The sequence below is a fragment of the Strix uralensis genome, chromosome 11, assembly GCF_047716275.1.
Source record: "Strix uralensis isolate ZFMK-TIS-50842 chromosome 11, bStrUra1, whole genome shotgun sequence".
Classification (NCBI taxonomy): domain Eukaryota; kingdom Metazoa; phylum Chordata; class Aves; order Strigiformes; family Strigidae; genus Strix; species Strix uralensis.
The window spans coordinates 24,871,388-24,897,752 of NC_133982.1; the positions used below are offsets into that span (position 1 = coordinate 24,871,388).

General features: G+C 38.9%; 1 protein-coding gene across 1 annotated transcript in view; it reads right to left on the reverse strand.

Moving 5' to 3' along the window:
* Positions 1–26,365, reverse strand: part of PRTG (protogenin) — an 82,731-nt gene that overhangs the window by 4,384 nt on the left and 51,982 nt on the right. Inside the window, 5 exon segments of the mRNA XM_074880761.1 lie at positions 633–815; positions 4,441–4,611; positions 5,365–5,492; positions 7,230–7,416; positions 7,970–8,065. Coding sequence (XP_074736862.1) covers positions 633–815; positions 4,441–4,611; positions 5,365–5,492; positions 7,230–7,416; positions 7,970–8,065 — 765 coding nt within the window.

Below are 26,365 nucleotides of genomic sequence, written 5' to 3' on the forward strand. Positions count from 1 at the left end.
TAGCTCTAGAATCTGTAACAAGTCACCAAGATAAATCCTGTTCTATGTCAGACAAAGACAATGTGTTTTTCCATTCTTATATGGAGAAAGCACTGATGTTACCTTAATTTCTGCAAGGTAACGTATCACATTTTCCCCAAAGAGCTGCAGGTGAGGCTGACTACTTTGGTGAAAATATATGCTGGTATATCACTGACTGACAGGTTGATTTGGGTTGCTGGAATACCTGGAACCAGCAAATTCCAACAGATTTATTTGAGATGCCATCCTATCTCTGCTGGGCTGTCTGGTTCTAACTGACCCAGTGCTACTGGTATCTCAAGCCAAATAAAGGACTTACAAGTGCCGTAGAAGACCAGCTGCAAAGTTGATACTGATGTAAAATTCAAAACAGTTCTGTATTCTCATTTGAAAGGCAAACTTCCAACTTCTGAGCAAAAGAATTAAACCTGTTCTGAGTTGAACTGAGATAAAAATTCCAAAATGGTTTCATTTAGAAGGAAATGCTACACTGTTAGGACTGCCTCACATAAAACAGAACGGTCTACCCAGAAAGCGGTTACAAGCTAAAACAAACAGGGATCTTTCTTCCTGGTACTTGTGACAGCAGTAATCAAAACATTGCTACTGACTTGTGGAATCTCCCAAATCCAAGCGTTTAGGTCTCTGATTAGACTCTGATGTTGCCTTTGGCAGGACAGCAAGTTCTACTGCATTTGAGAAGGGTCCTTCTCCCACTTCATTGGAGGCTGCTATTTTGACCAAGTAGACATTTCCTGCTACGAGGTTCTCCAGCAAAGCCATGGTCATTGCTCCTATGAAAAGATTTGATAAACAGTTCCAGTTAGACAAAATCTGTGGGAACAGAGTAAGATTTAAATGCTGGGACCTACACCTTCTTTCTAATACCACCTCCAAATCTTGTTTGAGGACTGTGATCACTTTCATACATTCTAACCTGCATATACAGGGTACAGAATGAACACTGGGGCTGCCTGTTTGTCTCTTCTGTCCTTTCTCTCCATCCTGCTTGAACACAGCACACTGTGAAGTGCCAGTATAGTTCAAAACCAAGAGTCAAGTATTGGCTACGATACACAGCATACTAATCCTAAATCTAATGCTAGCTGCATTTCAGTGTGACAGGATTTATGTTGTGATCGCATCTGTGAGGAGATGCTTGAAGCATTAACTAGACTCACAGACAGAGAAAGCAGAATGTTAGACCTCTCTCATATATTAATCTATGTGCCTCTCCTAGATCCATTGTACCATCAATGTGAATGAAAATTGCCATAACAAAATAATTCAGGTTCAGTTTATCAAATTTCAGGTCTAGTTGGTAAAATGAACAAGACAGATTTGGAAGAGTACATTATACCATGCTTTTAAAATAAAATTAAACCCTATTTAGACCTGCACAGGCTTCCTTGATTACTGTGCATCTAAGCTGTGCTACTAAAAATATTACAGAAAAAGTCTCTCTCACATGTTAAGGATTCATTTCCTGAAGTCTCTTGAAGGCAGGAAAAACAGATTAAAAACATAAATAGGATTCTCTTGCATTGTCCTTAGACAGGCAAAACTCCTAAAGTCAATGAGAGCTTTGCTTGTCCAGGGACTGCAGACTGCCACTTAAAATTCCAATTCCTTTCTAAAATGCCTGTGTTTCTTCCCACCATAGAAATATATTGCTTTACTTTCCCTAAATAATGGCAGTTACAGGACCAAATCTATCCCTTGTTCTCTTTCACATATTCCATTTTCTTTCTCAGACTTAAGTCTAAATTTCAACCTTTCAAATCAGTTTCAGAAGTCAGAATTTATAGTATCACGGGAGTGTATAAAATATAAGGTTGTTTTGTTGACAGAAAAGATTATACATTTGGCAAAAGGGAAGCTACTTCAAAAGCTATTTCAGCTCTTCCATAAAAACACCCATTAGCTGAAAGCATTTGAAGTAAAATGTGAGGTATCTGTAACCAAAGGAGCTGTAATATTTAGCACCAGCAAGGGCGAAAGGTCACGTTTCAATATTACAGGCTCTTTCCCACCAGCTCCTTTCAAACCTGCTGCATTGCTAAAGCAAGTAAGCACTTTGTACTGATTTACTGCACACCAAGTGTGTAAAGGCTGTAACTTCTGATCCACTTGAAGAGAACTCAGGAGAAGGGGGGGGGTGGCTGGAAGATAGCCGACATCACGAATCAGCAACAAACTGCAGTTGTATTTTCTAATTCTGCCATGCCTAACACAAGCTCAATCAAATTAAAGGGTTTTGGTTTTTAAGTTGGTGGATTGGTAGAAATGTTCATATGTTAACTAAAGTCCATGCTAGGACTTTTACAGGGGGTAAGGCTGGTTTGGGTTTTTTTGTTTTGTTTTGGTGGTGGGTTTTAATTTTTTTTATTTAGGGGGGCATGCCTTTGGAGGTATGCAAAAGGAATGGGGCTAAGATTTCACAAATCTTCTGCTGAGCAAGTTTAGTGTCAAGACAAAACAATGCTATTTATTGCATAGGGCGAGCTGATCTTATCAGAATAAATGCATTAAAAAACCCAAACCCTGCTTCTACCTCAAACTACCTATGAAAGGACTGTCACGGGACTATGACAGTATTTGCCTAATCTTACATCTATATACTGATTTTCTTTCACAGACTTTTTCATCTGTACTTTAATGAAGAGCATTACAGATTGTCCTAATGTGTCAAGATGCCCAAATTCCATGCCATGCCTCAAACCCCAATATATCTGTCAAAATACAAAATTAGTGACTCTAACATTGATGGACATAGTAATACACTGAGATTTATAGCTCTCCTTTTGCTCATTCCCTCCAACACTTTCGGTATGGGAGCACATGAAAATGTTTACTGTTATTGCCATCCCCTGATCTGAAATGTCTGTGGTAAAATACTATTTGAGATGCTGTTCAGTCTCACAGCCATGGCTGAGCTGAAGTATATACCTGACAGCAATTCAGCCACTTTGCTGCACACAACAAATACAGCGTATCATCACTAGAATGACAAGATTTATTCTTCAAATATAAGCTGTCTGTGAATTTAAATCTGCTGGGGTTTTTATTGACTAAAAACTAATATTAAATTGGTCCTTTAATATGACAACTTTACATCACTGTTTCTTTCAACAATTTAATGGGACAACTTTATATCACTGTTTCTTTGAACTATTTTAATAGTGAAAAAACATGGGCTCAGTCTTCCCCCTATAGTTAGACCTCACTGATATTTCAGAGACTAGTTATTTTTCACAAATTTTGCTTAAGATTAATAGTCATCTTGCTGTTACTCTTCACAGCTGACCACTGCATTTGAGGCCAGCCTGACAAATACCATTCTGCTCCAGCAAAGACAAAGAGGCACTGCCACCTTTCAAAATGGCTGTTGGTCCTTCGTCCTCTCTTCAGGAGCAGCACAAAGGACAACCACATTCTTTGAACTAAAACAGTTCACTCTGATGGCAAAACAAATTGTCCTCTGAGTGCATACTCATCAAGTTTTATGAATTTTCTCCACAGAAAATTTAAAGCCTCACTCTCTGCTAACAGCTAAGCTGTCAGCCATGAAACAACACAGAACAACAAAATAGTAACTCTTCCTGGGCAATCCTCTTAAATAAGCTGCTCAAGTATATGACTTTACTCTGTAACACTGAGCTTCTCTCTCTGGTTTAATACATTATTAGAACATTATCTATTCTGAACTGTCTCTATTTTGAATACCAACTAAACAGTAAATGCTTTTTTTCTGGCTATAGTAGAAATCTGTTCTTGATGCAGCTCTTCAAATCATAGTATTATTCTGGAAAGTGCCTATAAAAATTTAGACTGTATCTACATCTAATCACAAAGATGTGACTGCAGTTCATATCACCATACCTGAGTTACTGTTAGATTAGCTAGCTGGAGCTCAGCAGTAGAATAGAGCCAGAGAGTTAAATTGAATTTGCAGAGCAATTTACTGGGAGTAGGGGAAAGTTCATTAAGCAAACTGAGCTAACTGGATTGGCAGTGATTGAAAGAAACGTATAAACCCACACAGCAATATTTATAAATTTATTTCTGGAGAATAAGGCATCTCAGAGACTTCAGATTTGAAAGACTGCATTTACAAAATGAAACCATCACAATCACGGTTACAACAGACTAAGATGGATGTAATTGGATTTATGAGACATTTTGGTTCACATGTACATACTGAGCTCCAAAGCAACAGACAACCCCTCTCCCCTCACCTTCTGAGTATTAATTGGTTTTTAATAAATTTTCATCACAACCATGGGAATAATTCTAACTTTTATGTGAACATTTACATGAATTTTTTTCTTACTGTAGTCCAAGTAGCTGAAAGTAACAAAGCATCTTATGAGTAGCATCACTGTTTGTCCAGTTCATAGGTTTATGATTTTAGTTTACCTTCTCTGTGCAACACTTGCCATTCCCCAGCAATCCAAGACTTCCTGGATGCATACAGGATAGTATATCGTGTAACAACTGTTTCAGGACCATCAGGTGGCTTCCAGGAAACCAAAGCAGTATCATCCTCTATCAAAGTCACCTTCACTCCTACTGGAGGGCCAGATGGTGCTGTGAGAACAGTAACACAATGCTATTAGGCTAACCTAATTTACATGCAATTAAATTGCTCAGAAAGAAACCCATGTGCAGACCTAATGGCTACTGCTACATCACAGATAAACAACATCTAAACAAACATATACTGCTCCTGAAGAGAAACTCTCCTGTTAGCTCTGATCTGGTCAATAGCTTAGATTTTGTAAAAACAAATTCTGTATCTTTCCTTCAACTCCAGAAGGAAACAGTTACTGACAAAAATCTACATCATTACCCTGTGAAGAGGTACTAGGCAAACACTGCAATGCTGAGAACATGAAACTGAAGCTTTTGATTTTCACTGATCAAGCTGACAGAAAAGCAAACCAGCAGCTAGGGCAGTAGCTGTGTAAAATGCTTAGTTTCTAAAACTTCTGGTTTTTAAAATGTTTCATAATGCCTATGAATAAGCCATGCCTCTTCAATACATTTTTTTTTTATTCCAGTTATTTCCATTCAGCGGTTGCTAAAGGTGTAAGTATATCACATTCTACATAAAAATTGTTGCTGATTTTAGGTAGATTTTGAAAAAGAATTTCACAGTTCCAAAAGAAGTATTTTCCTGACAGCATTTTTCTCTCTCTCACTGAGAAAAGCATTATCAGTATCTCACAGGAAAGTATTTCTCTCTCCTACAGACAGTTTAAAATTAATAACCAATTTTTCAGGCCATTTGGTTTACAGAGCTTTCTTTTAGGACTATGTGGTCCTCTCCTAGTGCCTTACCTTCTGGAAGGGTAGTATGGTAGACTACTGGACTCCAGGGACTGGAGAGCTGGTCCACATGCAGCCGAACTGCAAATTCATACATGGTTTTTGGCTCAAGACCTTGAACTAACATGTGAGTGTCTGACCTGAACAGATGAAGGAATAAAATAAATTTAACAGCAGCAGTTGACTTCAAGATCCCAAACTCAAATGGTATCTCTTAGACACCATGAGTAGATTCTCACTGTCAGTTCAACAAAAGACAAACCAGTTCAAGTTGAGACACACGGTCCATCTGTGCTGTCTACCTGAAAATGTTATTGTACTAACCCTGGAGCTCTCTGGAGGACATTATGTCTGCTGTCAGTTGACTTGAGCTCAAGTTTTTATAAAGGTTGTTTGGACAGCTGATGCACAAGCAAGTCAAACAATATGATTTCCCAGATCACCAGTAGGTATCCCAAACTCAGCTCTCCCCACATTTGTTCATAGGACACCATGCTTCAAGCTGGAGTAACAAACTACAACCAGCATCACAGCTGAAAAGGAACATGCTGTTGGCTCCATCAGCTATTCCTGGATCTGTTTCTCAGTTTACAGAACAGACACGGGCTATGTTTGCAACTTCCCCTTCCACTTACGGCCTCTATCACCTCATGTTTAGGGGATTTCTGTAGAATACAAATGTTCCCTAATCATTTTGTAGTCATATTTGGTAAAATTTGTAAAATTTAATTGTAAAATTGATTATATGAATTGTAATATTGCAGTTTACTATTTGATCACAAAGCCAATTGTAGAAATTCTGCTTTATTTTAGTTCTGCAGAAGGGGGGAAATCTTTCATATACACCAGGGTTAATTCTGGATGCTAAGACCCAAATCGAGGTTAAATCTCACTTTAAAATGGTGTTACTCTACAGATATTGCTTTATTAAATCTCATTTAATATTTTAATCTTCCATACTGCAAAGGCAGTCACCAATATTTGCAGTAGTCTCATCCTATCACAAAGAGCAGCATTCATTGCTATGCTCCATATTGCACACTAAGAATTTTACATGGTGATTATACTGTGTCTAATCGTTGTCAGGAGTTATACAGCAGGGGATGCGTTCTTTGAAGAGAAAACCATCCATATTAGGATGGAAACTATATTTTAAGATAGCATTTTTTTTATTTAGAAGGCTTCGGTAATCCCAGGTATTGAGGGAGCTACACACATACGGATTCCCTCAACAGCACCATGGCCCCCAGCAGAGTCAGCCACAATGGAGCAAAGTCTTCTGCTCCCTCCCATACCACCTGGGCAGAGAGTTGGGCACCAAGCCTAGGCAGAATTTCTTCCCTGCTCTGCCATTCTGTGGCTCATGAATTTCTTCTCTGAAAACCAAGCTGTAGTTCCTACTCAGCTTTCTCCTGGCAGGGTGCCACACACTCAGGAACATGGCATTCCCACAATAACATGCTCAGGCCCTCAAAACTCAAAAATTCTTGTTTCCAGTCTTAAAATCAGACACTGGACTAAGTACCATCTTTGCCGAGACAAGTATTCTTGTATTCAAATAAGTATTCAATTTTGTTTGGTTGAAGAAGAACTTAAAATTAAATTAAACTTAAGACAGCTAAAAAGCCATTAAAAATTCAGGAGTTCATCCAGGGATCCAACACAAGCATGACAGGTAGAGAATTAAGCTGTTCTATGAACACATCTTAAATAACCAAGAAACAGAACTAGCAACCACTGGGCAAAACACACAGTCCTCTAAGGGAAATGAAAGTTGTTACAGTAAAAGGCTATTAAGAGAGGGCAGGAAGAGTAGAAACTGAGTGGGAAGGATCTGGAAACAGGAAACCAAGACTCATTAGTAGCACTGCACTTACGTTTGAAGGTAGAGAACCAGAGAAGCATTCTGCAGCCCCACTGGGTTGCAGCGGATTGTGTAGTTAATGACTTGTGCAGATGTAAAGGCAGGCCTTCCCCAGTGAAGGTAGATAGAAGATGAAGTATTAGCTTTGGCATAGAGGTGGTGAGGAGGTGGTGGTGGTGGCACCATGCGATCACGGACAGCTGTTTAAAACAAAAAAGGAGCATGAATTATTTAATGAACTGTATACAAATACTGGCAAGATTAAGAGACAGGTCTGAGCCCACAGGTTTAGATTCAAATCTGCCTCTGCACAACACTACCTGGTATTCAGACCCAGGAATCTGGTTCAAGCTATTAAAGATCCTTCCTAACCCAACACATGTCATATATGACTCCTGTAGTCCCACTTGTTTAGTCAAAACCAAAGTCAAAACTATAAACAGAGACAAGGGAGAGAGACAGATCTCTCTCTCCTAAGATACATGATACGTCACTGGTTAGATGATGCAGACAATCCAACAGGGGAAGAAAACGTGCTTGGTAGCTATCTTGTTTCCTCAGCTGCAGTTCATGAACACAGGAGACTGCCACTGTTGCAGGATGACTAGGACAGTATTTGTCTCAGATATAATCTTTCTGGTTCTCTGTTTTACACCAAATTAATTGAATATTTATAGGTTAAAAACACAAGGCTGCTGGGTCCTTGAAACAGCTCAGCTCTTAACAAATTCTTCATGCACCTACAACACTTACAGACACATCCTGGAGTGCTGACTGTTTGGTCTGCCTGATAACCTTCTTCCATACTGTTATATGCCAGCAGCCTTACATGATACTTTCTTCTAGGATCTGCACAAAGAGAAAAGGAATAATTAGACTCAAGTGAAAAAATAAGGATTTTCAGACTTCTACAGGTAGCGACATAGCTTGATTTTCCTGCAAGTTTGGTTCAAAACCTCTCTGCTATAATCAGCAGACTGATGAACAGGCTGGATGCCTGGAAGCCTGTCTCTTCTCCAGCCCTGCAAATTTCCCTGAATCTTTGCCCAGAATCAGTCACTTATCTCCCAGTCTTGCTTCCGACAGCCTGAAACAGAAGTCTGTAACAGAAATCAGTGGGAGTAGGATAAATATCACATTTCTATCTGTAACAAAATCACACCTTCACAGCTACAGAGCTAGATTTAATAGTATGATTCAGCATACTGAAAGTGCTTTCAGTCTCTAATAAAGATTTGTAAAAACAAACAGCATGAGGTCCACAGAGACCAACATTTATTTCTGGATAAGCAGGCTGTAATGAAGCAGGACAATCAAAGCAAAGGGAGGAAGACAGGACTCAGCAAAGAGACAGGAAATGTTTTGGTTCCAGGTCTGAGAGGGGATATTCTGTGAAACAACAGTGATTGTTAATAATGCTTTTGACTATCAACTTCTGCTTCCATGTATTTTCTTGCAAGTTGGTTCTGGCATTCTTAGAGGGCCACTGTTCCTAGCTTGAAGGGTCTTCCTATTTCCCTTTCTCTGGCCACGTCCTTGGGTACCCACATTGCAGTTTGCTGCTTCTCTCAGTTCTGTTAATGAAACACTGGCCTTGATCTAAGTGAAAAATTACTACAGAGTTAGAAGGGGGCCTTAAGCTTTTTGTAAGTGGAGATGGCATGGGGTATCCTCAGGTGGTTAGGAGTGCACACCACCAGGACAGACATCACTCCCTTGTGATGGTATTTGCAACAAATCCCTTCCATACAATGACAACTTGCAAGGTGGTAGCGTTTGCTGCTAGTACATACAAGCTCTTCTGGGTTCAGCTAAACTTCACCCCAGTACTGATGTAGGTATTAGGACATTCTCCTCTTCTACTGTCGTGAACCTATTTCTTTCTATTAAAGAGTTTCAGAAGGTTCAGATGTTATATAACTGTGCCAATACTGATTATTTCTTTTTTCCTTGCCCTACAATACCATATTATCCCTTCTCAAAACAGGCTCTCCTCTTTCTCAATTTAGCTGAGATTTGACAGGCAGATTTTGACAGATTTTCTCGTGAAATAATCAGGAACACAAATCCCTGACATTTCTTCACCACAGACAGGACTTCTGTTTACATCAGATCATTAGCTCCCTCTGCAGTCTCTGCACCAGCAATACAATCTTAACAACTCTTGATTCGATGTTTCCGTAAAGAGAACATAGTAATTTCATAACAATGCATTTGTAAAATCTCCTCATATTTATTTTGAAATATACAATCTTTTTGTGCTGTAGTTACCAACATCAGCTTTAAATGAGATATTGCTAGGTAGAGTTCACATCTCTATGTATGTTTATTTTTAAAAGACTATTTTACCAAAATCCAAATATACGTGTGAAAGAAAAGAAGCTCTTAAATTTGGATTAAAGTATTTCTTTGATGTGTTTAATACCAATGGTAGAATAGGCAAGAAAAGCCCATTCCCATTTTTCAAATAGGCTTTAACATCACAAATAGACAATATAAATAATAAAATGTCAAAAAATTATTTTTTTTTTTAACTAGAGCAAAATTCTCTCTTTTTTTGGAGGTTTTTTTCACTTTACAATGTCACTTTAGCAACAGATGATGTCAGTTGTTCCTAGCCAACAAACTGCAATCAGAGAAAAGGAGATGGACACAAACACACAGAATAACTTTAAGCATGTGTTAAAAAAAGAATTTTAATATTGAAAATTCAGAAAGATAGTAAGATATTATATGTAAATCATTGCAATCTCTTAAAAATTTGCAAAAAACAAAAGACACGGGAACCAAAAAGATAACTGAGCATAACCAAAAAGATAACTGCACTTCAGAAGTACCAAGTTATACTAATACACCAAAATCAAGTTATGGTGACTTATTGAGGTGAATTACAGCACACATCTCAGAAAAACAGAAATATATACCTTCCCAGGCTTCTTGACCTGCGGTGGGAATACATATATTTAGCGTGTAACTGAAACATTCAAAAACAATGACAAAATTTTAAAAAGAGGCCATCAAGACATCTTTAAGATCTCATTAGGATTATACTTTGGAGGTTGTCATAATAATCGATTCTCCCATCCATTCTTAGAAAAAACTTGCATTTGGGTACTATTTAACAGGCCCTCGAACAGATTCCACATAAACAGGCGGCATCCAGCCAGCCAAGTGTCACAGTCTATCTTTTTCTTTACAAGTTCCTGCAGAAGAGACCCCTGCTGCATTTCCGCAAGGCACAGGATGACAGACACGACAATTTATCATCCTGCCGAGCACCTTCAAAAACTCTGTGCCCTTTGAAAGTGGTCACCCAGAACTGATCATCTTCACTGTGAAATGAAGAATAGCTAAGGTCTAGTGCCCTGCTGAGCTGAATGAGGAGCCTGTGAGGTCTGTTTATCCTCACTGCCTTTTTTTTTTTTTAAAAAAAAAAACCCTGAATTCCTCATTAACACTTGATCGGGGAGGAGAGGAAGAATAATGGGATGTGGAAGAAAGGCAAAACTGTAACTCCCACCAAAAAAATTCAAATGTTGAGAAAAACACATTCTTTTAATCTTATTTTTAAGTGTCTTTAATGCTCTACATTTAGAAAAAGCAGAGTGTTGAATACCATTCATCTTACTCTTGTATAATGCAAGTTTCAAAAATAATTATCTTTATATAGAAGAGTCTGTTTAAAAATAAAGTCTCTCAACTAGTCTCTGCCATCTAATAAGCAAGGTTGTTTCCACTTCTGGGCATCATGGTTCAACTGGTAGGAAGACTAGTTCAATCCAAAAGCGATGTCAGAATTTTTCAGCTGTCACATATTACTGCTTCTACGGTTGAAAAACCATCTGCTGGTATCTGTAACTGAAACAGCAATTGAGGAGGGCTGCATTACGTACTAGCCTAGCAAAGCCTCAATGTTATAGTAATCTAAAAAGGAGAATATAAAAGAATTTTAAAGACAGTGCACTGGGCAGCAAAAAACCTGATGTGAAACTTGCTTCACAGGTTACATGTATAACATTAGCAAAGACCAAAGCGACTGCTGAGATGCTGTTCCATGCTGATCACAGCTTCACCATATGCAGAACAAGATAAACAACAGCCAAAGGTCTGCCTCCAGTTCCAACAGATACTTGCACACTATTTGTTTTATGAAGTGCTGGAAAATATTTTTTTGTCTGAAGTAGCCTCTGTTTAGAATATCTGTAACAATTTTTAGTTTCATTTACAGTCCTATTATATGATTCACTCCTCAATGGCAATTCCAGTACAAATTTGGCATAAACACTTTAATCTAGCAGTTCATCAGGTGGATCAAACATTCAAAGCCAGACATATCCTTAGAGAGAAAACAAACTTCAGGAGCTTTCTTATCTTTAGCCAGCATAGGTATCCTGAATAGTTTACACATAAATCATTGATAAAAGATTGGGGATAGCATGGCCACCTGGGGGGCTGACAGTCTCAAATTTAGTGTATGCCATCCATGCACATTACACAGCAACGGGAGGCTTGAGAGGATCAGAAAACAGAGAAGTGAGTCCTGAGGCCATCAGCCATGCTCATAACAGACCCAGAAGTAATGCCATCTTTCCACAGAAGATCACTGCTATTCAGAAACAAATTAGGTGCAGTGATTTACTCAACCCATTCAACACATAATTTACACAGTTTAAGTAAAAAAAAAAAAAGTCTCACATCAAGATTTCACCTCTGCATTTTCAAAATTTCTCTGAACAGCTGGTAACACTGAGTCATTTCAATTAATTCTCTTGCACTTGCAATTGCCAGCATTTGTGTAGTGGTTGAAGCCTTGTTCCCAGACCTAAGGTGAACAGGAACAATTCTGCAGCCTGGTTAACCACTGGCTGAATTTTTTAAAGTTAATTTGTTTCTGTTGAATACGGTTTGGGTTGGGTTTTTTAGTGCTGCTAGCATTAGGTTGTTGTAACATTAAGTGTCACAGCACCTACAGCTTTTTAATAGGCATTTTTATTATTACTTGAATCCGCTGGTGGAAAGGATGCAAAAACTACACTGTACAAATCAAGAGGCCAGCACCGGTGTGGATATAAACATGCTAGAGCTAATTCATAAATTTTATTACAAGAGCGCCTCTGGAGTACACAGAGACTGTCTTAAACAACACTATAGGCTGGATGCAATAAACTGGCATAGCTTCATACAGTAAAATAGTAAAATAGATCTGCCTCACACACCCTTTTTATATAACCAAAACCTGTGAGTATTAAAAACACATGAATAATAGTCCAACCAGAGGCACCAATTTCGCTTCTGGTAATAATACTCCTATGAAGAGTAGGAAAAAGCTAAATACACCTTACATTGGTTAATTTCAAACTACTGAAATAGAGACTGTCTCAAAAATCACTGTTTTACAATTTATGTAGGATCAGCTGGATTCTCCTACGGCAGTTTTTGTAGGTAACTCACTGCTCCCTGGTGATACTCCTCTGAAATCCCATATCCTGTCATTCAGTCTCCCATAAAAATCTGCAGTGAGCCCTGCAGATTCAACCCTGATAGGTCTTTCAGCAGCAAGACACATGGGGGAGCCTTCTCTGTTTTCTAGTCTATGAAAGGTTCTACACCTTATAATAAAACTGTGGCAAAGCTAAATACTGCAAGTATGAGCAAAAAAATTAAGTTGAATATCATTTAAAACATGGATTGTAACTTGGAAAAAACATTAAACATTACAGTAGCTGAAGCTTGGTTAGAGTCCGGATGACAATGGTTTACTTGTGTATTTTACTGTTTTATTACATCCCTGAGATATAATCTTGGAGATTACGTTCAGCTTCTCAGAAAGCAGACAGGAAGCTCATAGCAGTTACTGGTGTTAATGCTGTAAAAATGGATTCTTCAAGAAAAATACTACAGTGCACTCAGATGTTCCAACACTGTTTTTGTGACAAGTCGTTTCATTTCCCAGCATGGAGGGAGAACCACAGCTGCCTATCTGTCTGGACACAAGACACTGAGAGAAACTGCAAAAGTATCATGAAGATTTGAGACTTGATTTATTGGCAGTTCTATTGCTCTACAGTTCATTGGAACATCCACGTTTTATCGCACCAGCTCAAAGTTATTCAGTATTCTTTACTACTGCCATCAGCTTTGCCTCCACGTAAATCTTCCTTCACTCTCTCAGTAGGGGGAGAAGTTGCTACTACAAATCAGCTGTCAATCAGAAATACTCATATTCAGATTTTCCCCTTTTCTCTCCCAAAACTTAAGATTTTAATATGTTCAAATTATATATATTAGTTAAACATGGATTAAACGTACAGATCCCAGTTTTCAAAGCTTAGGAAAATATAAATGGTCTAGTAAACACATACACTATGGTAGGCAAAAGAGTTGGTATCTTCTCATGCCAGAACTAGTTTTAGTGTATGTTGGTGAATTCCACTGAGTTACTGTCTCAACCTTAGTTCTTCAGTTCTTCTAAAACATTGAGGCAAATACACAAAAACATACAAAACAATCTGGCATTATTCCACAACAGAATAAATGATGCTTCTACTGACCCTTACTGGCCTCTGAAATACATGCACTGAAAACCTAGGTTTCGCTGGGATGACTGCTGTAGCAGCTACCATTATTTGGAGGAAGGGGAGCGGGGTGGGGGGGTGGGGGGGCAGTAGTCCTCTGTTTTGAAGACACTTCCCTAGCAATAAAGGTGACATGAGGAGAGGAAGGAGCATCTCTCCAACCAACGTGGATTAGCTCCATCTGGTTGAGTTATACCTCATTACTGCCAGATGGCGTCCTCATGCACTTCCAATGAACACAGCTGGAAAAACTAGAGGCATCAAAGATTAAACGTCTGTATTAGCAGTTAAACAACAAAAATGTGCTTCTAATCACTTTGCAGCTGGGGAAGTACTTTTTAATGCAACTATCTCAATTCTTAAATTACCAAGAATGCACAGACTGAACTTTTAGGAAAAGTTACTAAGAACAATAAAGTCACTTCCATGTTCACAGTGGAACAAAAATTCCATTCTCAACACATTGTATTACATAATTAAAACCCTCTAAAGCTTAAAGCAGCATGACACTAACAATGCAGCCAATGAAAAATCCTAATCCATATATCATTCCATCCTCCCTTCTCAAAAGAATACATAGAAATGCAAATGTTCTGATTACATTTTAACACTATCTTCAAAGCAGCTTTCTGCAGAAGACCAAACTGCATTTACCCCATTCAGATTTGGATAATTCGTCTTCCTACAATTCTTCTATTCCAGGTAAATTTATAGCATTAAAGATAAGTATAAAACCTGTAACAGCAGTTTCCATCACCACATTGTACACACGAGATGCTCTGGGTAACTTCATTCAGCTGAAGCTTATATTTGAATACATAACGAAGAGTCCTAAATCAAGAGTGTTAGAGCCATGTTTGCTGATATCAACACAGCCAAAATTTTGGCTTTCTGGCAAATACTTCATAGAAAGCATCTGTTTACAGGCTACTTAGCCAAGGTTACAAGAGAGTGTAATATTGCAACCCCTAAAAGCCCTGTCATTGTTTCCTTCAGCTGCTACATGTTTGTGAAGCTCCGAAGGCCTTGAAAGGAGCCAGAGCAGAGCCAACAGGTCAGGGCTAGATAAAATTAAGAAAGAATCTAAGGTCAGACCATGAAAGAACTTTCCCCCCCCCACCCCCACCCCTCCAGAACAGTGAGTCCACCTCCAGCAGCCTTTCATTCAGTCCTGATAAGAAGAGACAGCACTCCACAATCTGGATTTCAGACTTTTTAAGTCCTCTTTGGGGAGAGGAAAAAGATAAGGAAGCCCAAAGAAAATGGACGTTTTACTATCATTTACTGTTGACTCATTAAGTCTGAACACTGAACATACTTTCATACTGGTTTTGAACATCCCTGTTCTCAGCACTTTAAAAGGAAAATATTGATAGAAATAAAAGTATCAGAGACTTTATTCTTGCTTCTAAGAGAATTAAGATTGCACAGAATTTCTAGAGAAAAAAATCCGAAAAGATCAATGGCTTGATGTTCTGTGTCAAGTTCAGTGACTAGAAACCCAGAAATAACTTCTTAAGCTACACCCAGTATGGCAATTCCAACAGTTGGGGAAGGGGATAAATTTCAGTTTTATTTTAGCTTACATAGAAAATTTTAAGTAATACTTTTTTCCTTTCAATTAAAGGTATCAAAAACCACACTACACTCAGAAGGCTGAAAAAATGGTTGTTGTAAGGACAAAAATTCTGTGGCCAAATGTCCATTTTTAATTTAATCTTTTGTGCTGCTGAATTTTTTGTGTAACCTACAGGTCCATTGTTGGGTAGTGGTCCGGCTGGATAGCTCATTGGTCTGGCTTGCCAGGGTGACTGCGCTGCCCCCAAGCCCGTCCCTTCCAACACAATAAACTCCAGATAATTATTCAAAGAAGAGGCCAGCAGCATGGGCTGCTCTGACATCGGGTCGTGGCCTTTGACATCGAATCTGGGGCTAGCCAAAGTCTGCTTCAAGCAACAGAGGTCCAAGGGAATTATTAAGGGGGAAGGGTGGGAAAGGAAGAGCACTGAGAAATACTATCCCTAAAAATGTACTTTTGAAGCAAAGTAATGTAAATACAGCAGAAACTTATTAGGAAAATAAGCAAATACATTTCAAATATACTAGACGAAAGGGACAGAGAAAAGCGCATCAAGCCAAACAGTAACATAAAGCCGGGAAGTAGAAGGATGATACAGATTCGTGTCTGTTCCTCTCACAAGCAGGTATTCCCTCTCCGATTTTCAGTACTGGATTTTACTTCTCTTTTCTACAAAATGCTGTTTTACCTTGCTTGAGTACATATGATTAGGCAACCAACACGCAGTTTAGCAATCCTGTTCTGTTATGTTTTTTTAATTTTGTTGAGGCTCTGGGTATGTAATTTCTAAGCATTATTACTAGCTTCAGATAAAAATATTTAATTACTTCTTTTTTAAAAGGAGTTGGAATTTCAACTGATCATGCATTTTAAATAACAACCTTTTAATATCAGATTAAAAGTTTGAGAGGTTACAAATTGCCAACATTTTAAATCTTGTGGTTTCTTTTTCAATTTAAAGGTAACTTTAAACAGTTAGATGGAACAAAGACTGCCTGTGATACTCATGTTTTCCTTTGCAAACCAAATAACTGAAGTAGAAACTAAGCAATTTGTTCTTTGTACAACATTGTAAAAGTTTATTTTGGTAGAAACTAGAACATATGACATATGTGAATTGATCCAGCTAAACGGTCTGGCTTTCCACGGCTTTGGATGGCTCTCGCTTATTTGTCTAAATCTGAAAAGGGTCTGTATCCCTTTTGTAGCTTTGCACTATCCCCTTAGAGGGCCCCAGGACAAACAACACCTCACACCCCCTTGCAGTAAAAACATCACCTCTCCTACTGCCCACCATCAGCAATAGCAGCTTTATACAAAAAAAGTGTGGGGGGAGGGCTAGCAGGGCAGGATGGATTGCCAGCATACAGTATTTTAGCCTTTTGAAGACCACAGAAACAAGAGAACTATCTAAATGTCTCTAATCTTTTTAAAAGAAGTGAAGCAAATCTCAAGGATTTTAAGTTTGCTCCATTTCCTTAGGGGCATGGAACATTACCACCATGCCTGCAACGTTTTCAATCAGTTCCTATGTTTCTCTTGCGCTTCAGAGAACTGTTAAATTGCACAAGCAAAAAGCTCTCTTCCAATATTATTTTAACACCACACTCTAAAACTAGCAGACACCCTTATGTTAACTAGCCTGGCTCACCGTTTTCAAAGTGAGCCCTCAAAAGCTAACTTGAAAGCAATACCAGAGGCCTGGACAAACACCTAATTTTGATCTTTTGTGCTCGTCTTTTCTTCTGAGAGACCTTTTCTTTTGTTGCTGCCCAGTGGAAAGCACATAGCTCATTGGTCCTGCTTTGAAAGATGAGAGCACTGCCCCTCAGTCCACCCCTCAGAGCACAATCACTTTAATGGAATTATGTAGAGAGGCCATCTCTGGAAGAAGAAAGGGAGGGCGAGGGGGGAGGGAAAGACTGTCCAAGGAGCCAGCAGAGCCTTAATTACCCCCAGTCACTAACACAGATATGTCTACTGAGAATTCATGCAGCGGTCCAAATAGGATGTGCCACCCCATACAACAGGTTCCTTTACATACAGCAACTGACCCATGCACGAATGACACAAACAGTGAATCAAACATTAGAGGGTCGGGGGGGGGGAACAAACCACACAAATGCTGCTACAAGCACTCCTCAAAACAGGGGTGTGCTATAAAAGGTTCTCTTCCATAAGATGGAAGAAACTGAAAAGATCATCTCCTCAGTAAAGACCAACATTTCTGGGTTGCAGATAGGAAGGAAGTTCAGACAATTTGCGTGACCTTCACACTAAGAGGAATGCTGCCAGAAAATGCATCTAAACACAGTGCAATAAGCACTCTACCAAGTTTGGTTTAACATTTGCTTAGGTACCAAGCTCTATCATATATATGCACTGACCGCCTGACATCCAGCATCACCTTACAAGCAACACATTTTTACACAATGACAAAGGCAATCTGTTCACAGCACCCAAACTTTCCCCTGAAGCTATGAAATAAATTTTCTTTCAGAACCAACATTTTCTGCTGGTGTGTCATGGACTCCCCGTGCCATTTTGACCCTTTTGTGCAGCAAAATGAAAACACTATCTATCATTACTTGCTCCACAGTGACTTTCTAAGAGGTGCACAGTTTCATTGCAAAAACATCTGTGGTCTGGTGACTTCTCAGATCTCAAGCTTTAGGAGTTGTGCTGTTGCAAGCATGACTGCAAGATGCAAAAGTTTCAGGTAGGGCAACTAACAATCAGCCTGGCTCCCTCCTTCTTGAGAGGACAACAAGGAACTGCACTAAAACACATTCAAATTGCTAGATGTAAACCAAGTCAGTCATGACAGGAAAACAAACAAAATATATGCAAGTAGAAACCACCACTGTATTTTTCTTAAGGCAAATATTGGCTGCATGGCCTATATCCAGCTGCATCTATAATTAGGACCCAAATTTCAAGTGGGACATTCTGTTATTGCAGGTGTCAAGGGCCATGTGTGCTCCCGCTCACACAGCTCCCTTTTATTTGTCAGACACCAGGTTGTGGTGGTGCACCTACTAGACAGATACCATGGACGCTGCGTCCATGGGCTTGCTGGCAGGCACAGTTGTGTGAGCACTGAACTATTCTTATACAGACACTTTGTAGATGTAAATAAAGCAACTGCTTAACGAAGCTCAAAATCTGGCACTCATTTGTTGAATACAGTGTGGAGGGGCAAGTTAACCTAGAAGACAAGTTTTATAGTGAATTTGCTAAATCAACACATTTGTCAGACTGCCAGTGAGTCTGATACACACTTACTGCTTCTAATATGACAACTCTTACTTCATTTGCTGAAGTTAAACCCAGATGCATTTAAAAAGCTTAAAATAAAAGGCTGGCATCAAGCCTCCTTTGTACACTACTTCTAAGGCAAAGTATTCATTGAAAACTCAGCATATAACACTAAACATTTTCCAATTACACAGGTTAATAAATGAGGAAGCAGGGAAGACAACTAATAGCACTTGTAAGGAGTTCAACTTGAATGCCTTGGCTCAGCAGGTAATTTCATCAGAAGTGTGGTGGCACGAGGAAACAGGTCTCTCTCTCCTCAGCCATGAAATGCATTGCAGTATCTCTCTCCATACATGAACATGTCTGTTACTTTTCTCTCACTGTCTTCTTAGATACCTCATTCTCTACAGCCTCTCTGACTGGTTGCATATCTTTGACATTTAGCAAGGGTATTAATTTTAATTACATTTAGATTATGCTGAACTACCTCCTTAGTGGTTTGGCGCAGCAGTGTTATTTTTAGCCTTTACGTTTTCATACAGCACATCCCAGACTTCTAAAACATGCCCTGAAGAAAATTTCCATTTGTAATGATAATAAAAGCATCCAGGACCCTACAACGTCCTTGGCTCTAAGATGCACCACTGTGATATTCAATGGCACACTGGCATGAGCTATTCATAATAAGTTCTGTGGTAGGAATTTGCACAGTAAGGTTTATTAAAAGAACACAGTAAGTGACAGCTTGTCACCAGGCAATGAAGCCTGATATACCACATACTTATATTCCTTCTTGAATGCTTTCAGCAAGCTTAAATTTGGTACAAATACCCACCTAGAAGGCCAGGAGAATTTGCTTCTCTGTAAAAATTATACTAACTTTTCATCTCCACACTGATTCCACCTAAAACTGTATTTCAATGGTATCTTGTGTTCATCTTTTTCCAGGCCAGGACTCTGCTCTTCTAAGATAATTCACCAGAAGGATTATTCAGTCTGTATTAGTGGCAGCAGCTGTGCAAGTTAATGTTGTTGTTGCTTTTAGTTAAATAGTTGTTAATGGTTTATTTGAAGACTACTTAATTAAGACCAAATTTCTTGAACAGTATTCTTGAAAGCACCATAGACAGATCTTGCAGGTGGTGTAAAAGGAGTCAACATATGCAATCTGAATTTGGACCTAATATTCTCAGAAACTCAAATCCTTTACTCAGGGTAATTCTCTGAACTGTGTTCTGAGTATTAATACCCTTCTACAAAAGTGTTGTTTAATGTCTATACAAAGAAGCATCTAAAGAAGAAGAGTAACCTGAAAGATTTCAGGCTTCCTGAAACTTCTGAAAGTCTTTTGCTCTTCTGGCTGACAACACAGCATCCACTATTTCTTTTACACTTTGTGGTGTTTTGTAAAGACAAAAGTGTATTTTTCCACCACTTGGAAATGGATTACAACGTGTTTTTAAAGTAAATACTATTTACTACAGGTAAATACTACTGTACTTTAAAGGATGCTTAGAATAGCACAGAATACCAATAACAACATGGAAAAGTAAATGACAACTTTGCAGAATCTGGAACAGAATTTCACAGATTGTGTCCCTTTTTCCAAGAACGTTTTTTACGTGTGTAAAGTATTTTCCATAATTATATACATTGGAATTTGGCCTGGCTTAAACTTTTCCTTCAAAATGTTTTTCTTTAACTTTTTTTTCAATAAACAAAATCACTTCTCCTGGGAAACAATGCTGTTGTTGTCAAAAGGGTTTGACCACAGACCAGTGGTAATGTAAATCTTCTGCCATACCTGCTGCATTTTTTAATTAGTTACTTTTGTGAAGAACAAGCACTGAATACATGTCAAACATTGTATTAAGAAACTGAAAGGTACAGAGTAAAGGACTAGGAGACCACTCATAATCAAGGTTATTTTTGTCATCTTTCCTAATGCATTCAAGATTTAAATCAAGCTATATTACTATCTTGATTGAAAAAAGGAGAACAAAATTATCTTGATGTAATTCCTCTGCATATGAAGTTTATACAACACTTCGAAAATGGAAAGCAGGCTGACTGATTGATTACTTAAGTAAAATAAACACAGAGCTACTTAACTCTTAGCTATCTTCCTTTGTACAATTAAAAGGGTTTCCCATCATTAATTCAGTTTTACAAACGCTAAATCGAGCCTGCAGTTTGATGAGCATTTTAAACCAGCATTAGCCAACACTGCTGCTGAAAGAAGCCAGCCTGCTTCCCCTCACCCTTCAGCTACTCAGTCCTGCCACCACCTTCCTTTGCTGAGGTATTTTTCATTCAGGCCAACTTCCCACCCTGTCCCTGTACAACCACACGTGTGTTAATGCAAGCACAGTGAAGAGCAGCAGAAATTAGCACAGACAGGTACACAAGGAATATGGGGTGTTTTCTTTCAGAAGTGCCAGCTTTTGCTACTTTACTGTGTTCTGAGTTGCATTTTGATGAACTCTGAGAACTATGCAACATGCCAAGGCAACCGAGTGAGCCACTGGCGGAACCACCTCACTACTCCCAGCTGTGGCCAGATGGTTCGGACATGACACAGCCACCATGAGCCCGGTTCATCTTACACAGCCTGCTGAAGTCATGAGCCTCAAACCTATCCACACAAAAACTCCAATGATACAATAGCCATGTTAGGAATTGATTAATAAAAGAAGTTTCCCTCAAGGGGGAGCTGTTATCTAATAGACTGAATGCAAAGCTGGAAATCTGGAAATTTACAGTTCAGTTCTGTCACTCAGTTTAAACCATCAGCACCCGAGCAACTCCACTAAAATGGCCCTTCTCCTTGTGTTTCAGGCACCCAGTTTGTAAGGTGGGACAGTGAACATTCATCCACCTGTGAAACTCATTGGAATGGTTACAGAGTGCTGGAAGAACACAGCACGGGTTATTAGCAGAAATAACAAAGAAAAGTGGAAATATGCCTAACTGTCTAACGCAGATTTTCGTCACACGGCTTCAGGCAGCATGCTTCAGCTGCCTTGCAGGGGGCACAAGGGGCAACACGGGCTCTGGGGTCCCACAGGGGAGACTCCTCCTGGCTTCAACAAGGGGGAAGATGACCCTTCAGAGGCAGATCTTCCAACAGGGAGGCCCAAGCAAAAGAGGGAGGTGTAGGCACCAGGTGGGCCAGCTGGAGTACCCTGGACTCGTGCCTGCACTCTGAATCATGCTAAGTAATTCGCTTTTCTGTCCTACAACTTGACTGTGCTTTGGTGCTTTTCTTCAGGTATTTCACTGGGTTGACTGGAAGCATGATCTGGCTGTCATTTCTGAAGGAGACGGATGATTATCACTGCACATATGACAGGACTCTTCCAACCACAGCCCATGCCTACCTGTCTACTCTGCTTGGATAACATACAAAGACTTAATACATCCAAACCACCCCCTGAGCAAAGTTTTCCAGCACAAATAACTGTTAGCAAGTGCTACAGCTATGGGTTTTCCAAGACAAGTGGTTGTCACGGAGGCAACAAGAACTGACAGGAAACTAAGAGAAATTAGATAAAAGCAGGTGAGAAGCAGTAAGAATGTGGCCAAAAGATATGAATAGAGAAAAAAAAGCTAGGTTAGGACAACATTAACAACTATCATGAAAATAAAATCTAATACAAAGGACTAGTACAGGAAAAGGTATGCTTCTGATGGAGAAGTGCTGGACTAAACTAAGACAAAGAGGATCAGGAAGCCAGAAGATATCCTGGTTTTCTCCCAACAGTTTCTATATACACATGCAAATATAGACATGCAGATACAGAGCTAGGCAACAGGCTGTGAGCGCATCCCTCCCTGCGTCTTAAGTATACAAAGGAGAAAGTGAGAATTGATGGGTGAATGGACACAAGGCACAGCAGTGCAACACCTACCCATCTGCCTGGCTTCCCCCATCTACACCATCCTACCCTGCTGCTTCTAAACATCTCCAGTTCAACTGCCCTAAAAAAAAGCCCTGGGATCTGACATACAGACCACATTTTCAAGATGTATTTGCATACAGTATTTTATGTCTCCTCCTTTGTCTGAATATACAAACGTGTCAGCTGTACACAGAGTTGCAGCATGCACAACTGGATGCACACAAGAGGCAGAAAACGCAAGTCTTTAGCTGATCTACTAAACAGGATCAAGAATGTGTTTCCCTGTTCCAGCTTCTAGAAACACGTGCAGTAAGAAGTATTTTTGTTTTGTAATGATAACCAGCTTGAGTCGGGGTACAATATTCACCTATGGTAATAGTAAAAACACTGTGAAAGTGAGTATAAATGCTGAAATACACTTTTTAGTCAAAACTTATTTCTATTACACTTTTTTCCCAGATGCAAAAAAATCACAGAAATTTCACAGCAAGAACTGCTTCTTCCAACACAAGATTGGGGTTTTTTCCCACTTCCTGCATACCCTCCCTTCTTTTGCCACAAAAGTGTGACTCCAGGCAGCCTGGGGAAAAAAAAAAAAAAAAAACCAAAACCCAAAAAAACCCCACCAACAAACAACAACGCTGGCTTTTCCACAATTGCATCTTTTCTCAAAATAGAAAAATGCTTCTGTTAGCAATAATGCCTTCATGGCAAATACATAACCAAGGTGTTACTCAAGGCAGGAAAGCTACCAGAAAACATACTAGCTTAGCTTTAGAAGTGTGTTTACTTATCACTAACACAGAATTTGCAAAGAGCCCCTACTATTACTCTTCCCATACAACTATCACAAGTGGTAACATGACCCAAAAAAAGTTAGTGAAAAAAACCTCGGGAGAAATTAAGTTAACATTTGGATTACAACATCTGGATTGTTGTTTAACAAAGGAAGAATATAATAAATTTTTTAAAAGGGGGAAAAAAATTAAGAAATGTAACTAGCCCTGTACAGCAAATGTTTTCTTCTGTCCACTCTGAAGTCTCTTTCATGTGCTAATGGTGGCATTTTTTTAAACTCTTCCCCTTTGACTTACTCAGACCTTTAAGGACCTCACACATCTAATGGTTCCTCACATTCACCAAGAACAATCAAGAGAGGTCTGGGGGTTGACATGCAGTATGATTAATGGACAATGTTGATTTAATTTCCTATAACAGGAATTTTCTCTAAGCTTTCTCCAAGGAGCAGTTTCTTTGCAATCCAGGACTTAAGTATTTTACTAATGAAGTCCAATAAATAGCAAATTAAATAATGCTGTCTCCCAGAGACAAATCCTCTCATTTCGGGGGAAAAAAAAACCCCAACAACCACCGTATTTAAAGTTCTGTTTAAATCTAAAAAAGTTTGTATAGCAGGAATGTACACAGTTGTTGGGGGGGTTTTTTGTTTGGTTTGGTTTATTTTGTTGTTTTGTTTAAAAAGCGTGAACAGTTATCTGGTCATTCCTGCCATTGTTAACTGCTTGCTCTTTTTTCTCCTTAAACAGGGGTACACATTTAACTTAATTTCCAATTCCAATAAATTAGTCTTTATTTATTGGTCACTTTTACATTATAGCTATTAAAATGTATACTATTACTTATTCATTGTAATACTTAGAAATATTTCAAAAGCAACTTTAAGGGGTTTTATTTAAATTTACAACTTTCTTGATGTAAGGAGTGATCAATATGCCCTCTTCATGAAGCAAATTTTAACCTTCAGCTCCAGCAAATGAACAATGGAACACTATTTGCATATCCTAACTGTTACTCAATCAACATGACACAATTTCCCAACTGAATTCCCACACAGGTTTAGCTTTAAATGGTGGAATTTCTACCCCAAGAATGCAGAGCAGCAGAGAGCATTTCCTGCAAGATTCTAATCACTTTCCCACCACTGAAAATTTTACCTTTAAATACTTTGAAGACGACACATTTTGCTTTACATATAGGCTGCAAGTTATCTTGCCAAAGTGCAAAAAAATCTCCCCCTCCTATTTCCAAGGCTTTGCAGCACCCTCGATTCCAGTTCTTCGAGTTGTGACACAGTCTGACGTCCTGAGAGAAGCAACTGTGTGTGACTCAGTTATGGGGACAGTCGATAAAGAGACAGAAAGCCTCTCAAAAACAGGCAACAACTCTCCATGCTACTGGAGTGGGCCCATGGAACATAATCTCTCCTGTTGCCTTAGTAAAGCCTGTATCTTTACATTTTTGCCTTTAAAATTGCTACAAGGCATTGTCCCATGAAATAATGAAACTTCCCTCATCCTGACAGCTCCCACTATCTCTTTAGAGTCAGGCTTAACTGGTCTTAGCACACTATTTTGTTTTTTGAAGTACAGTGTATTCAATCTTTATTCTTCACTTGGGTATCTCTCCTCCCTCACCATGTCCTTCCCCTTTAAAGAGCCACTAGCTTGGGAATTAAAATGAATTACCGCAGAAGTGAAGGCATGTTTAAATAAGGATGTCAGGGCTATTTTCCCAGATAAATGTGTTTAAACTGAAACAGTTCAGAGAGCATGTTCGAGAAGGTTACATGAAAATATATTAGTCAATGCTTCCAACACACAATCTACCTATTTCTGAAAGATCTTAACTGTCTAAGAGAGCAAGAATGCATCTTTCTGACCTAAGATTAAATGCCTAGCATGTATACAAATTATTAATTTTCCATGAGTTTTAGAGCAGTTTCATGGCTCTGCAGTTAATTCAAAGAAAGCCTAGAGATTCCTCTTAATAAGTGTCTGTCATATGTAACATTTTAATCAACATCAAAACCAGTTATGCTGCTAATGCGGATGTTACAGATTTCAGTATTCCAGCGCCTACTGAAGTTGATTACTGGCTAAATCAGTAACCCATTGAGAGGCTTGATGATGTAATTTAAAATTGACAAATATATTAAACATTAATTGAAGCTTTCCATTACAAATTAACTGTATGAAAATAACGTTTATTAAAAAAAAACAAAACAAAACCATGGGCAGAAGTAACTGGGGTTTTTTTTAAAATCTGGGTTTTTTTTAAAAAAAAAAGATTTGATAAATCCAATTTCTTTAATAGAGGCAAACTTACAGTGCTGTCAAAGAATACATGACAAACTAATCTTTTTTTAAGAACAAAAAGTGTAAATATGTAATTATGATACAATTCTGAAATATTGCACATTGCAAGAGAAATAATGGCAGAACTACACAGGAAGGAAGGCACTACATCTTTACAGATGTGGCACTTGAACTGCATAATAGTATGTAGCATTAGCAGCTGATAGTTAACTGGCCTCTCCTCAGCAAATTTGCTCCAAACAAGCCGATATTTATCCAGTATTCCCGCTCAGTCGTAAGAGTGCTTAAATAAAGCTGAGCCAAAGACACAGTTGTTGTAATGGATGCCATGCCAAAAAGCTGCAACAAAGGGCCACACGGTTAAACATGAGCTTCAGTTTTGCTCAGTAAGAATTCAATTTACAACCTGAGTAAATCAATTTTTCATCTGAACAGAGCAGGATAGTATTTTTCTTCCATACGGGAGGCACGAACCAAGTGGTGAGTCTGTGAATCAGTTTGGTCATTTCATGTCAGTATATTTGTGCTGTGCAACCTCCTGATACTCCCTGCTCACTTGTCCTGGTACATGTCAAGCTGCACATGGACCAACAAGTACATAATCAGAAATGCTGCACAAGACAAAGATTTGATTTGTCCCCTCCCTCTGCCACCCAACCTAGCTCTTGCACAAGCAAGAACAGCAAATCTGAATCCAAAAGGAGCTCTCTGCTACA